The sequence below is a fragment of the Eutrigla gurnardus genome (genome assembly GCF_963514095.1).
Source record: "Eutrigla gurnardus genome assembly, chromosome: 2".
NCBI lineage: Eukaryota > Metazoa > Chordata > Actinopteri > Perciformes > Triglidae > Eutrigla > Eutrigla gurnardus.
The window spans coordinates 6,622,209-6,635,980 of NC_139916.1; the positions used below are offsets into that span (position 1 = coordinate 6,622,209).

At 40.9% G+C, this 13,772-nt stretch overlaps 2 protein-coding genes and 1 long non-coding RNA gene across 4 annotated transcripts; all 3 read left to right on the forward strand.

The window, feature by feature from the left end:
* The first annotated feature begins 839 nt into the window (after nucleotides 1-839).
* Nucleotides 840-2,928, forward strand: LOC311032875. The gene is made up of 4 exons (XR_014599223.1): nucleotides 840-1,036; nucleotides 1,978-2,084; nucleotides 2,184-2,295; nucleotides 2,431-2,928. It is a non-coding gene; the product is annotated as an uncharacterized lncRNA (long non-coding RNA).
* Nucleotides 2,929-4,751: 1,823 nt separating this feature from the next.
* LOC311032849 (protein FAM3C) lies at nucleotides 4,752-8,868 on the forward strand. Its single transcript, XM_084039917.1, has 10 exons — nucleotides 4,752-5,099; nucleotides 6,257-6,451; nucleotides 6,532-6,630; nucleotides 6,729-6,773; nucleotides 6,844-6,964; nucleotides 7,108-7,166; nucleotides 7,780-7,830; nucleotides 7,945-8,029; nucleotides 8,116-8,242; nucleotides 8,373-8,868. Exons 2-10 carry the CDS (start codon nucleotides 6,439-6,441, stop codon nucleotides 8,475-8,477), a joined length of 705 nt encoding a protein of 234 aa, XP_083896043.1. The 5' UTR covers nucleotides 4,752-5,099; nucleotides 6,257-6,438; the 3' UTR covers nucleotides 8,478-8,868.
* A 286-nt stretch (nucleotides 8,869-9,154) lies between these two features.
* On the forward strand, nucleotides 9,155-13,623 carry LOC311032860 (protein FAM107B). 2 transcript variants are annotated; one of them, XM_084039928.1, is made up of 5 exons: nucleotides 9,155-9,318; nucleotides 10,454-10,496; nucleotides 11,845-12,019; nucleotides 12,105-12,255; nucleotides 12,630-13,623. In XM_084039928.1, the coding sequence occupies exons 1-5, from the start codon at nucleotides 9,295-9,297 to the stop codon at nucleotides 12,738-12,740; spliced, it is 504 nt and encodes a 167-aa protein (XP_083896054.1). In that variant the 5' UTR covers nucleotides 9,155-9,294; the 3' UTR covers nucleotides 12,741-13,623. The 2 variants fall into 2 exon arrangements, with proteins under 2 accessions (XP_083896054.1, XP_083896055.1); XM_084039929.1 differs by lacking the exon at nucleotides 10,454-10,496 and having other exon boundaries at nucleotides 9,204-9,318.
* Nucleotides 13,624-13,772: the final 149 nt, after the last annotated feature.

Below are 13,772 nucleotides of genomic sequence, written 5' to 3' on the forward strand. Positions count from 1 at the left end.
GTGTGTGTATATATTGTTTGTATAAAATATGATTTGAAGTGACCTGTTGCTGATTTCATGTGATGATTTTGATGAAAGTGTCCTGGTAAGGATGTTAAATGTTGAATTAACCATTAGTGACGGCAGACAGGGAGCTCACAGTGCTGGCAGGTCTTCTCATCAGTCTTGCCAAAACACACCGATCACACTTGATGAGCAGCTGATAAAAGATTGATTGATGATTTTCAGCCCGAGATGAGTTGTTGCTTCACAGTGGCCGGAAAGAAGAGGAAAAGCAATATTAATGTATCAAATGTTGATTCCCATTAGTTTTAATCAAACAACCAGACAGGAGCAGCCAGAATAATGGGCCCAAGGCTAATACTGTGGATATACTATCGGAGAAATCTGTTCATAGCAATAAGGAATAATAATATTCAACAATATGTAATATTCTATCTTGGAAATAAAAATCTACAATTGAACATTTTTATTCTTAGTGCCACAAAAAAATACATTTTAAATGCATTATGTGGGGCAGAAAACAGTCTCTGGATCATAAAAGTATCTATCTATCTATCTATCTATCTATCTATCTATCTATCTATCTATCTATCTATCTATCTATCTATCTATCTATCTATCTATCTATCTATCTATCTATCTATCTATCTATCTAACTAACTAACTATCTATCTATCTATCTATCTATCTATCTATCTATCTATCTATCTATCTATCTATCTATCTATCTATCTATCTATCTATCTATCTATCTATCTATCTATCTAACTGTCTCGCGTGACACGTAACCAACGGTCACATGACATTTCCTGAAAAGGGGGCGTGGAAATGCTGCTCGGCAACAACAGGTGAGCGCAACCCGGAAGTGAGCGACAAACAAACGTTTGTGTTAACTAGATAAAACGTTCTCCCCGCAGGTTAAGGCTTAATTGTAACGCAGCAGACTATGAACTAGCCTCCTGAGCTTTATTGGTCCATAATGAAAATCGTTTTTATCAGCTATTAATTCGCAAGGATGTCAGCAACTCAACAGGTAGGCCAACACACGGTTATCCCACTTCAGATGCGTTCTACATGCACAATTACAAACACGTCGTTATCGTGGCCGTGGTGTCCGAGTTAGTCATTATATGATATTCATTATATTCGCATTATAACCCAAAATGTATGTGAGTGCGTCTGTTATTTTGTTTGTGTCAATTGTTGGACTTGGAGTCTGTGAAATAAAGTTATGTTATATTATATTATGTTACGTCATAGCCAAGCTGTTGGCATATGTTCTTATGTTTTCACTTGTTGACATGTTTAAGGAGAAATATGGAAATATTTCCCGGTTTAAGATTATTAAAAATGAACGTAAAACCATTTTTTCCCACTGTTTTTTACGGATCTATCCGGACTCCTTGGGTTGCCAGATTCACCCCCAGTGGCACAAAACGAAGTGAAATAACTTCATAAAGAAGTAATAGCTTAATAATAATAATAGTTGTCTCAGCTACACTTTGGCAGGAAGTAAAATTAAAGATGCCTTTCACCTGCAATTTAAAACAAAAGTAATAATTAAATGATACAGAAATAATATTGTGAGGTGTTCCATAGCGTTTCATATCTGACACCTCGTGACTTGTGTGATCAGTCATTATCACCGTGAGTTCTCACACTCTTTAACATGCCTGTTCTGTTATGCGTGGATCAGACTTTTGCAGCTATTGTGATCACTCGCTGTCAGAAATGGGATTAGTCGTCCTGCTTGGGCCCGTGATTCACGACCCGGCTGTTGGGCTTTTGGGTCTTACAGCAGTGTGATCCATAACACACACGCCGTTCAGCTGTCACGTCTCCTGCCTGTAATACTTGTTTCCCCCTTTTTTCTTTATGTGAGCCACCCGTCATGAACTGAGCTGTTAGGTTTATGGGCTCTTTAACTACCCCACTGTTAGATCTTATTGGATTCATTTGTCTTTTTTTTTTCAGGCCGGGTTCAGGCTTCACCCCGGGATCATTGCATCGGTGATCTTCGTCGCCTTGGCGGCGATAGTCGCCGCTCTGTTGATCATCCGACAATACTGCTTCCCAGTCAAGTAAGCAGGATGTATTAATCAGCCTTAATGGGATTATTAAAACGACTTTTAGTGCGGTGGTAACACAACGGCCCGGTCTGTCACATAACTACATTACAGTGAGGTGAGGTACAGATACTCCCAGCTGAGGCGGATGGAGGAGCAGGGTTCAGAAGTGATGGAGGGGGAAGGCGACGGGGTGCCCGTCACAGTGGGAGAGGAGTCGGACGAGGTCAGTTCATCATGGCTTCCCTCTGATTGCAGCTTTCACTGTCACCTGTCCCGCCGAACAAGCTGACGCAGCCGTTCCTTCCCTTATCACTTCACACGTCTTTTTTTTAACATCCCTTTTTTCCTCTCCTGACAGGATCTTCTGGAATAAATCTCAGACAGCAGAGCGACTGGACCGACGGCGAAAACCGTTTGTTGTGGATGTATTGTGTACTTCAGGACTGCAGCTACAGATTTTCTTTCTATTATATAGATATAGATATATAGATATAGATGTATCATTGGTCGACTCGACTCCAAACCCCCCAAATGTTCTGGTACAAATAAAAGCAACAGTGACGGCCCATAAAAAAGTAGATTTTTGGTTTTATCTGTCTGGAACACATCCGAGACGCTCTAATTAGTGAAAACTCCTTTATTAAATCATGGAGGTCCAACAAGTTTCTAATTAACTTCATCAGGGTTTCCCCCAGATTTTTCTATCTAATATATTTTAAGATGAAGGAAAGGCAACACATTCTGGAACCAACTAATGTTTGCTTTTGTTTTCTTGAACATGAGCCTAAATGATCCAAGCTTGAGTAGATAACATTAGAGAAACCAGCAAGGGGTATGCTGGATAAAATAATAAAAAGCCGATCCAGCCAGTGTTGCCAACTCTTTCCTAATGAAAGCAGCGAGCAGCGCCGGCTCCCGACGTCCCTAAAATCCAGTGAGAAAGTCTGCTGGCAGCCCGTCCCTTCAGGCCGCCCTCCCAAAATGATCATAATGAACGTAAATAACGACCACGGCTGGTGTTTCCACTCACAGCTGTCAAGCTTGCAGCTTGTGGAGAAACTCCGGCGACGTGCGATGAGGGCATGCAGGTAGTCGGGCAAGTAGCCCATTTCACTAATTTTTATTGACTGCTGTTGGGAGACTTTCAACAAATACGGCCCACTGAATGATTAATAAATTAGTTTTGCCTGTAGTGTGGTGTATGTTTCACGATTTGAGTTCATCTTCTGGCTTGAATTCCTATCGGGAGTTATCTCTTCGGGCTTGAGGTGAAATACTGAGTTTAATCTGTCTTATCGCCGACGCTGATTAATCGGTTAATCAGATCCTTTTAAAGCAACACATCACACGTTTTGAAACGTTTACGTCCGACCCGTCTAATTTCATCTGCCAACCGTGGTGCCATCATATAGACTTAGAGATCCAGGATCCAGCTTTTATTGGAGCTGATACCTCGGCCTTTGATGCGGTCCCACAACGTTGTGGAAAGGCAACACGTTACAGTTTCGGTTAAAGTTGCTCCGCTTCTTCTTCTCTTCTTGCAGTCGAGCTGTCGAAATGCAGTTGTGAGGAAAGAGGACGTGATAAAAACAATGTCGACATGCGCTGACAGCGGTAGGCTTAAAGAGCGGTTGTAAGTAAAATGGGACTTACTTTGCCCCAGGTTGCACCTCGTCTTCTTTTTTTTTTTTCCACCATCATTTTAAGTATCTTTGACTCGTTCTGCCCCGCTCCCTTCTGAAACCAGACCTATTCCTCCCAGAACCCGTTGATGAAATGCCTTCTGGTTATGAGGAAAGGAGGCCACTGAGAATGAACATCTCTCCGCTGTTCAACTCGGTCATGGTTTCACTGGTCATATAAACGGCTCCGTCAATAAACCCCGAGATTAAAATGTGTGAATAATTCTGGCGTGATAAAAATGCTCATCAGCGAAACACGAATAGATGAAATACACAAACGTTTTGACACGTTAATACAACTGCAATTATAAATTGGAGAGAAAAAACAGTGGAAATGAATAAAATGCTAGGTAGTAATGGAACAGCAACACAATAATAATTTGCTTAAATGTGATTAAATATACCTCAAATTATGGGAAAAAAAAGCTGCTACAGAGCACCATGGAGATTTGATATTTCAGATGTTTGATGTCAGATGTCAGCGCCTTCATTGACCTGCAGCTTAGTTCCCGTTGGAATATATTTCCCTTCTAATGCTCGTACTAACCCACTTAAAGGAAATTTGAGTACAGCTACTCTTCTGGGCTGAGTGGTTTCTCAAAAGAACTTGCAAATGCTAGAAAGTCAGGAATCAACATTTTTAAATGAAGGTCATTCTTACAGGATTTTAAAGAGTTTCTCTTGATGTCGTTAGAATCAGAAAATCATGCATCTGTCCCTCTTGTGTCTTTAAATCATGTATTATTGCAGATTTTGGCAACAGTTAATGTGAATGATGACTGCTGTGTGTGTGTGTGTGTGTGTGTGTGTGTGTGTGTGTGTGTGTGTGTGTGTGTGTGTGTGTGTGTGTGTGTGTGTGTGTGTGTGTGTGTGTGTGTGTGTGTGTGTGTATACACTGATAATATGGTGTACATGTGAGAAATGATTATTTCAGTTATTAAATATATTCATACTGTGGACTGGCTGATGTGTTCGCCATCTGCTTGGATCGTCCTTGTTCCATCTCTGCATAATATTCAGTTTCTTTTCTCTGAACAGCCTCCCAGCTTTTAGTTTATTACTGCTTATGTGAACAGGCATATTGGTGACAACAAATAAGTATTTTCTCCCTTACACGATATCTCGTCATGCTTTTCTGAATAAATAATGGCCTTTCTTATCAGTCAGAAGTGGTACACATAGACCCTCTGCTGGTTCCGTTTGGTATTACACCGGGATTCGATTTTTGATTTAAGATGCTAAAAACATCCATCCATCCCATTACCTGTAACCGCTTGTATCCCATGCAGGGTGAGATGACATTGGGCGAGGGGTTAACCCCGGAGAGGTCGCCAGTCTATCACAGGTCTGACACACAGAGAGACAGGCAACGACTCACATTCACACCTACAGGCGAGTGAACGTCAGCTATAATTCTTACCGGCGTGTCTACGGACTGATGGGAGGAAGCTGCTGACTTGGAGAGAACATGTAAACTACCACACAGAACATCTGCTGTTATAATGCCCTTTCCTTAATATGCAAAACGGCCATCATTAAGCCAGGTTTTTGTCCATGGAGGAGAGATGTTTGCCATTTACTCCAACCATCTAACACCTAATGTCTGTGCACTCTCAGTTAACGGCTTAATACTTGTTTAAGGCTCATGTGGTGCAGCTGAGGCTTAATTATTATGAAGTTTTTCCTGTAATTTGCCAGCCGTCGTTCACTAAGAAGCTTTAATTGCCTAATCAGTTACTCAACTGTTACTTGATGGATCAAACCTGAGCTCATTATGATCCGGCCACAGTAACTTTAACAGTACTGCTATTTTAAATGGGGGCCCTCCGGGCGGGGGGGAAAGCTCAGACTCAGCTACTGCACTGGGATCAGAGGGCCAGATGCTTAGTGACACGAGGGCTTGGCCTCTGGGATTATCGTGCCTTTCACCATTTGAACTTCAGCTACATTCAGCTACGACCGATTCCTATGCAAACAGTGTCGTCCATCCATCAAGAATATGGACTTAAATGCCCTTTGTCTTGACAAATGCAGCTCAGCGGCCTATTGATGTTTCCTATGAAAAAGAAGTTTTATACTTGATACAAATGATTACAAATTGATTTTCTTTTCAAACATTGAGTTTGAGGCAATTTCATGTGTATTTGGTTTTGAGTGTTTGATGTTAGTTTGTGGCATTTCTTCATATATCAGCGGTTTTAATCGGGATAACTCCCCACATCATGGATTAACTAAGAATTTACATGCAAATATAAAACAGTGATAAACCACAAAACGTCTTTCCTTTACACATCCAATTTGAAATATGAAGCTCGTGGCTCTTTTTACCTCCTCTTTGTGTCGTTTCAGATCCTCGCTTTTTCATTGTTTGCAAACCCGCATTGTTCCTCACATTACCGGTGGATACGTCCCATATTTGACATTGTTAAAGACAGAAACTTGATCATCTAGTTCACGGTAGCATCGCGTTTACAAACTGACCACATCCTGGTTTTTATGTAGCACAAGGAGGAGGAGAGTGTTTCCTTTGCATATCCAAACATCCTTCCCACAAGGCATTGCTGTAGGAATCTCCAGGGAGTGGGTTCACCGATGACACCAAACCTCCGAATCTGCTGACTGGAAATACTTGAAGGTCTCAGCTCTTCTATCTGGGAGCTGAAGTTGTCTTATTTATTGCAGATATGAGATATCGAGGTGAGATTTCACGTTATTTCTTTTTTTTTAAACAGTTTTGATTGTATTTGTGCCAATCTTGATCTGTTTGTGGAGGACAGGCGTTTTGCATATCGCTGCTGTGGCCGTTGTCCTCCTCGTGACCTGGGGAATCGCCATGAATTCAATTCATATACAAGAGAAGATCAGGGATATCTATGGTGAGCTACTTCTACTTATTACGTCGTTAAATCCTGAACTTCTCCTTCACTTTGATTTGTCACATCTTAATAATACTGCCTCCATTCTTTTATTTTAGGCTTTAACGACGTGGATCAAATGGAACAAAAAATCCAAACGAGAGGTAAACTCAACTCTTTTCTCTAACCTCCCACATCAGCTGTGTGTGTGTGATGTCTGTTTGCATTTTGCAGAGACAACGCCGGGCCCAAAGTGCAGCCTCTCCAGAGTCTGTCCGTCCGGCCACTTTGCTTTCCACATCCGCAGCGGAGCAGCTAATGTTGTCGGACCAAGGATGTGTTTTGATGGTAAAATGTGCGTGTTTGATGTGGTTGTACCCAACTTCACTGTGTGTGTGTGTGTGTGTGTGTGTGTGTGTGTGTGTGTGTGTGTGTGTGTGTGTGTGTGTGTGTGTGTGTGTGTGTGTGTGGAACTCAACCTTATTGGTATCTCTACAGCATTATGAGTCAAGCGTTGAATAATATGGGACTAGGACTGAACATCCTGGTGGTAGATGGTGAGTAAAAACACTCAGAATACAGAAGTACAGTAAAGTGTGTCGTAGATCATTTAAACTTTCTGTCAAGATTCTTTAAAGGCAAGGCAATTTTATTTGTATTGCATCTTTCAACAACAGGGCAATTTAAAGAGCTTTACATAAAACATTGAAAGCATTGGAGGAAAAAAAAACATTAAAACAAGCCAATAATACATTTATAATAAAATAATAAATATTAAATATAATTATATATATAAATATAATTAATAAAAATGTAAAAAGTAATTACAAAATAAATATAAATAAAAACAAGAATATCAAGGAATAGAAAATACAGTAGAAGTAGTCAAATTGTCAGTAGTTTTGAGCATTTATTAGAACAATCTCAGCTATATGTCCAATAATAAGCCATGCTGGAGGCTTTCTATCATATTGCATGATCTTCATCAGCAGATGAAATGGGAGGAAATTACTTGCTCATAAAAAAGACCATTTTAACGTCTTCACTTCCATCACAATTTGGCAAATCTGCTGATGAAGATCATGTGAACTGATCGAAAGCCCCAGAAGAGCTGAGGTGAGAGTCGGTGGTGGATAACCAAACCTTTTTGTTGTGTTTTTTACACCTCAGGTGATAATGGACTTGTAGAATCGATTGGCTACCTTAATAAAGAAGTTGGAAGTAAGGTGTTTTTTTTTATTTATCTGTTGATTTTTTTTTTTTTTTTCCAATTTAAAAGTGTATTGGAAGCTGAACATTCTCTTTTGTTATTTTAAATCACCGTAACGAAAAAAGATGCAGAAGGCATGCTGACATACCTGAAGGAGATCAAACCTGGAATGATTGTCCTGGTGGCCTCGTTTGATGATGCGACAACAAAGTAAATCTCAGCGATTCAACTGCTAAATCGATTTTTGTCGCGCACACAACATGACCCCCCCCTTTTTTTCTCCAACTCCGTGGCAGGATGACAAACGAAATAAGGGAGGTGTTCGCCGGGATGGGAAGCACTTTGATCACGACTGTAAAACGCAGAGATAGCTGGGTGTTTGCTGGAAGAACGGGGACAGGAAATAAAAGCCTCTTTGAAAAGGTTAGTGAGCCCAGTTCTATTTGTGCCAGAAACAAAGACTGTCTATTTTAAAAATCCGCTAAAAGATAAAGAACAAAAGGGAATATAATTGATGGCAAAACAGATGTCCTCTTCCCCGTTCACCTGTCAGCAAGCTGTTAATGATGAGAAAACCAACATCTATGGAGGATGGCCAGCGATGGTGGAGGTCGGCGGCTGCATCCCGAGGACCCCAACCGACGGACAGAAACTTTAAAGGGTCTTTGACTTCACGGTCAAAACTGTGCCACTTATATCTTTTATTGGACTTAATATTATGTCTATACTTTATACTTTATTTATTGCATTGTATTGCTCTACATTGTATCTTTTCTAGTGCTCCAGCTGTCTCTCTTTCCTTTGAATTTCCTTGAGTTTTTCCCTCAAATCAAGCCTCTAAGGCTTTTGTACAGATTTTAAAGACATCTGAGGGGAGTTTTTCAATAAAATAGACTGTCCTTGAATTGTGATGTGAATAGTAAAAATCAAAGAAATGTAAACATCTGACACAATGAACAGTATTCGTTCTGCTTGCTGGTAGATGCAGGGTCATTTATCCAATTATATGCACATTATAAATTTCACTTTTTATTTACTTGGTCTCACCTTGGTGTCAGAGTCTGACACCAAGGTGAGACCAAGTCTGACAGTCAGACTCCTCCAGAGGGTCACGCGATAAATGCGACAGGTCTCGAGATGATTAATAACAGAGTAAAAAAAAACAAGAAAAGAAAGAGAAAGCAGAGTTCGGCTCAACACTTTTTTTTAAACAATGCATCACGCTTTATTTGCAGTACCTGAGTAGCTACATGCACTTCGTTAGCTTCCACCACAGCTGTAAGCTATTCGTCCAGCACGTTTTTGGCCCCTTCTCCAGGGTTCGTCTTCCACTTGGTCACTGGGAGGATCGTTATTGGTTGAAACACAGAGAGAGAGGGAGAGAGGGGGAGAGAGCAACCTCAAATTATTATTGCAGCCCTGTCCACTGTGAGCCCAGGAGGGCTTTGTGCAGAAACTAAATCCGGACTGAGGTCATGGGAGTCACCCATGGAAAGAAGGTAAATTGGTTGATTTTATTTTTTAATTTACTTCAGTGTGTTTTTTTTTCTTTTCTTTCTGTGAAACAGAACACGTGTCTCGTTAAAATAATCCAGCAGGAGCATCCATGTGGCAAAAATGCTGTCTTGGCATGCATCATGTGTTTGAGAAGATTGACACTGAAATATAATGGGGAAAAAACCAAGCTGTTACTACTTTGCCCTGTTTCTGAACAGATGAAGATGCTATTGATCGTGTATTCTTGATCACAGTTAAGCTTTTGTTTGGCTGAATAGTTTCCCTGTGGTGAGAGTCTCCTTCGCCGTCCTCCACCTTTCACTTCCCAAAGACAAGCAAGTGCTCTCAGCGAGTGCAGGTCTTTATCCAATAAAGGAAAGCCTTGCCGACGCCGGAGAGTGGACCTCGGAGGGTATTTGTCCGAGTCATGTCTTATTAATTCTTCTCCACGTGAGATGTTCTGTCGGTTCTGTAGCCAAACAGCACGACTCTTCCCTCATCCACCAAACAGCAGAGTCGTCATTAGAACGCCTCATCTAGATTTTCCACATTATGATGATTTTAACTTTCCTTTATTTGAATATTGAGAGACTATTGAGAATATTGTGGCAGACATGGTACAGCTGCACTGCGTCTAATGCCGAGGCTACAACAAATATGTATATTCATGGATCAATAATGCAACTGGAACTAGTTTTTACATTCAAATGTCCTTCGAATGTTTCCTCAGACAAGAAAAAGCAGAGAGAGTGCCTTCATTCAGCGGTCCGGTCTGAGTAACGACTGTCTCGACTATTCATTCTGCTCAAACTCCAGCAAATGAGAATGTCAGTGGGAATCAAACTGTGTTTTGTTTGATCCTTGTCATTAATGAGGTGGCAGGCCTCCACCTCACCAGTAAGGGGCCCTCGCTTCACTGCTCATGTGGAACTAGAGCTGAAACTCAATTTGTCCGTCGCCATCACTCGCTGCTTTGTGTTTGCCGCGGAGCCGCATCGGTGACCCCGACTCACACAAACGTCTACTTGGACTGCTGTTGTGTGTCACGTTTTTTTCTGGTGATTCTTTCCTGTTGAAAGGAAAGCTCGATATGTGAGATATAATGTTTGATATTTTCCTTGACTCCAATGTCGACAGAGAGATCTCCAACATTCTCCAGAGACACACCTGAACGGGTCTGGTGAGAAATCTATTTATCTCTTATGATTAACATTATCTTCAGAAGCGGTTTGACTGTTTGTGTGACTCAGTTCACACATCTAAGTTAATATTTCCTCAACTGCACACGTGGCCTCAGTCTTATTTGCTGCAGAAACATTGTTATGACTTCATTAAATAATATAAAAGGATTCTGCAAAGTATCTCATCTCAATAATCCCATCTGTGTGTTTTAAAACAAGATAATGTGAAATTAGAAAGAAGCAATAAAACAATGTGCCTTTTACAAATGAACAGATTCATTTACACCGTTGTTCATTTCAGTACACTCAGGAGTTTCATATTAGACATCAGATATCGCTGTGGAATGAATCAGTCCACCGGCTATGTAGAAATACACCAAATACTCCAGGTTTTTACCTTATTCAGAAAAAAGACGATATTGCTATAGATGCTTACATGGGTAATATAAATGAATGTTACACTAATAGTCCCTTTTAGATGCATATTCTGATTCAGGTAAAGCTAGTTGTCTTGGAAAGTAGCTTCTCCTTCTGACCAGAAAAGTCAGCTTTCAGTGGACTTTTCTCTTCTCCTGCTTTGCAAACTGTTGTCCAGTTGGTTTGTGTTCAACAACAAGAGATCGTTTGTCACAAAGCGTCATAAAAACCCTCATTGAGACGCATATTCTGATGTCCAAAGAATGCTCTCAAAACCTGAATAATATCAGCAATAAGGCCTAATTCAGAACATTCAACCGGGATATGATTGACCAAATTCAGAATACTCTTATTTATGAGGGTCGGTTTTAGCTTTTACCATCCAGCAAAGGTTACAAAGTCAAAGGCTTTACATTTGAAGAAGTGGCACTTCTCCAGCTACCAGTCCACACTGGCCATACTGGTCCCTGCTGGACCTGAACTGGCCACCTTCCAGGTGCTTGACAACCAAGTTGCGTTGTTGCTATGGCATCACATCCAAGGTTACTGTTCCCCTCTCTGAAACTGCACTTCTTCTTGATACGGTTGCACACCGACGTTCTCAGTCGATGTGGAACATGTCATGTTCTCCATGATTTCCCAGAAGTCTTAGCAACCAGGGTGGAAGACTATAAATACCTGCACAGGAGACAGCTGAGTCAACTTGGGCTTGAGATGAAATATGAGTCAGAATGAACAGATCAAACACTCATCAGTTCAACGATCAAACCTTTAAAAAAAGCTCATGGTCCGGCACACAGTTCCTTCCTACAAGCTTTGGTTCCATGCAGAGGTCATTTAGTGTATCTGCATCTATGTGATGATGTTCCACTGTATCACAAGAAAAAGCTGTCGGAATATATTCATTGTATGTTTCTCTCACATCCTCAGCGATGCAGACACGCCGCATTGAACAGCAAGGCCAACACTCAGAGCTGCAGGCTCCTCCGTCCCCGAGTGAGGAGGAGAGCCCTACTCTCATCAGACCCCAAAAACCTCCCAACCCTTTAACGGCCTCCAGGAGCCACCAGGAGCTCCACAGAGAACTGCGGATCACCCACAAGAGGTTGGAGGAGACGCACTCAAACAAACACTCACACCTCACTTTCCCTTCGTTCGTATGAATCATAGAATATGTCTGTTTGTGTCAGGAGAGTGACTCAAGAAGGTAAGACTGAACTCCAGAGGGCGCTGGAGAAGAGGAGATGGGATCAGAGGGTGAAGGCGAGCAGAGATCAGGAGGAGAAGAACAGATCACCACTTCATCAGGAACTGTTGAGGAGACACCGGAGGCTAGAAGAGGTTTGCAGAGTGCATCGTGCTCTATTTTTCACCTTTTTTATGGAAAGAATTGCCACATCTGACTAATAACACATCACAATGGTTGACATTGAATTATCCATTCTGGGAGCATACACTACTGTGTTGTATAGTGCTCAGTATTTCCTCATTGCATGGTGGTTTATGTGAAGCATCGTGTTGTTCTGCAGTTAGCCAGTAGAGGGCAGTATAGGCATTGTTTCAGACACTGTTGTGGTCCAGCACCAGTAAAAAGACCCTACATGTATTAATGCCATACATGTGTTTGAGATATATAGAATAAAATAAAGCATGGATAGATGGATAAAAACCATTTACAAATGTTTCTGTGTCTTTATGTTTGTGTTTTTCCACAGCTGGAGAGAGACCACGTACAACAGGGAGAGGGGCCGGAGTTCCTCCAGGTCAAAGAACGACTGAGAAGAACTGTGACGTTGGAGGAGAAAGCGGCAGGAAAAGAAGTGTGATTGTATCCGTAACAATCGAATCAGGTGAAGTTAGACTTTTGGCAGTAAATCGTCCCGGTGATCATATAAGCAAAGGTTAAAGAGGCACTAAAGGAGCAATCGGCTCTTCTGTTAGAAATCAAAGTGCGTCTATAGATGAAAACTAAATTAGTGATTCAGCTCCAGTAACATCATTAAGTCTACATGGCTGAATTAGCCTGCTGGATGGTGATGCCAGCAGCTGCATCATTTCTCACTCTATTCTCCCCAACAATACAAGCAGAAATGACAACTTCATATCCGTTACTGTTTTGTAATATGAGGATTTGTACAATGTGTCTCGCTGCTGTTTCCATAATACTCAACAGGCTCATTTTTGATGTCATCAGCATAATAATGTCATTGTTTTATGCAGAATGTTGAATCTGTTTGACACTGTTGAGCGTACAATACCAGCTAAATGGAACAGGGCCATGATTCATGGTATTACACGTGTGTTTACCCTGCAATGACATGACAAATCAGTGTAATTCTGAGCTGAATATAAAGATAACGATTGTCCTTTCTCTGCCCCTCAATACTATTAACATTGTATATATAATACTTTGGAAAATAATAGAATGCATATCTTATGAAATTATGAGTATATCATGTATAGCAGATGATTCAGGCTGATATTTATCTTTAATTATTTCTATGAAACCGATATATCACAATGCAGCCCATAGTTTACTGTATGACTCTCTCAGCTTAATAAATACATAAATAGAGCAGTTAAGAGGTCGAATAAATAAAGTGCACATTTGTCATTCAGGTTCCAGTTTGCATGTCATTTGTCATCAGCACAGTTTACATATTTGAATCGTTTCCACTTCTTCACAGATCACTCTGCTCAGGGCCGGCCCAAGCCTTTTAGGGGCCCTAATTTGATTTGGAGGCCCCCCTAACCCACCATCGATTATTGACACAAATGTTTCACTATAATGTTAAATTATACATTGTATTAATTATTAGATACATCAAAAATCACATTATCCTGTGATATTTATCTAA

Coding starts and splice junctions, on each gene's coding strand:
- LOC311032849 (XM_084039917.1), top strand. Junction 7,831..7,944: donor CCTTAATAAAGAAGTTGGAA/GTAAGGTGTTTT, acceptor TAACGAAAAAAG/ATGCAGAAGGCATGCTGACA. Junction 8,243..8,372: donor ATAAAAGCCTCTTTGAAAAG/GTTAGTGAGCCC, acceptor TTCACCTGTCAG/CAAGCTGTTAATGATGAGAA.
- LOC311032860 (XM_084039928.1), top strand. CDS start 9,295: ATGGGAGTCACCCATGGAAAGAAG. Junction 10,497..11,844: donor GACACACCTGAACGGGTCTG/GTGAGAAATCTA, acceptor TCACATCCTCAG/CGATGCAGACACGCCGCATT. Junction 12,256..12,629: donor GACACCGGAGGCTAGAAGAG/GTTTGCAGAGTG, acceptor GTTTTTCCACAG/CTGGAGAGAGACCACGTACA.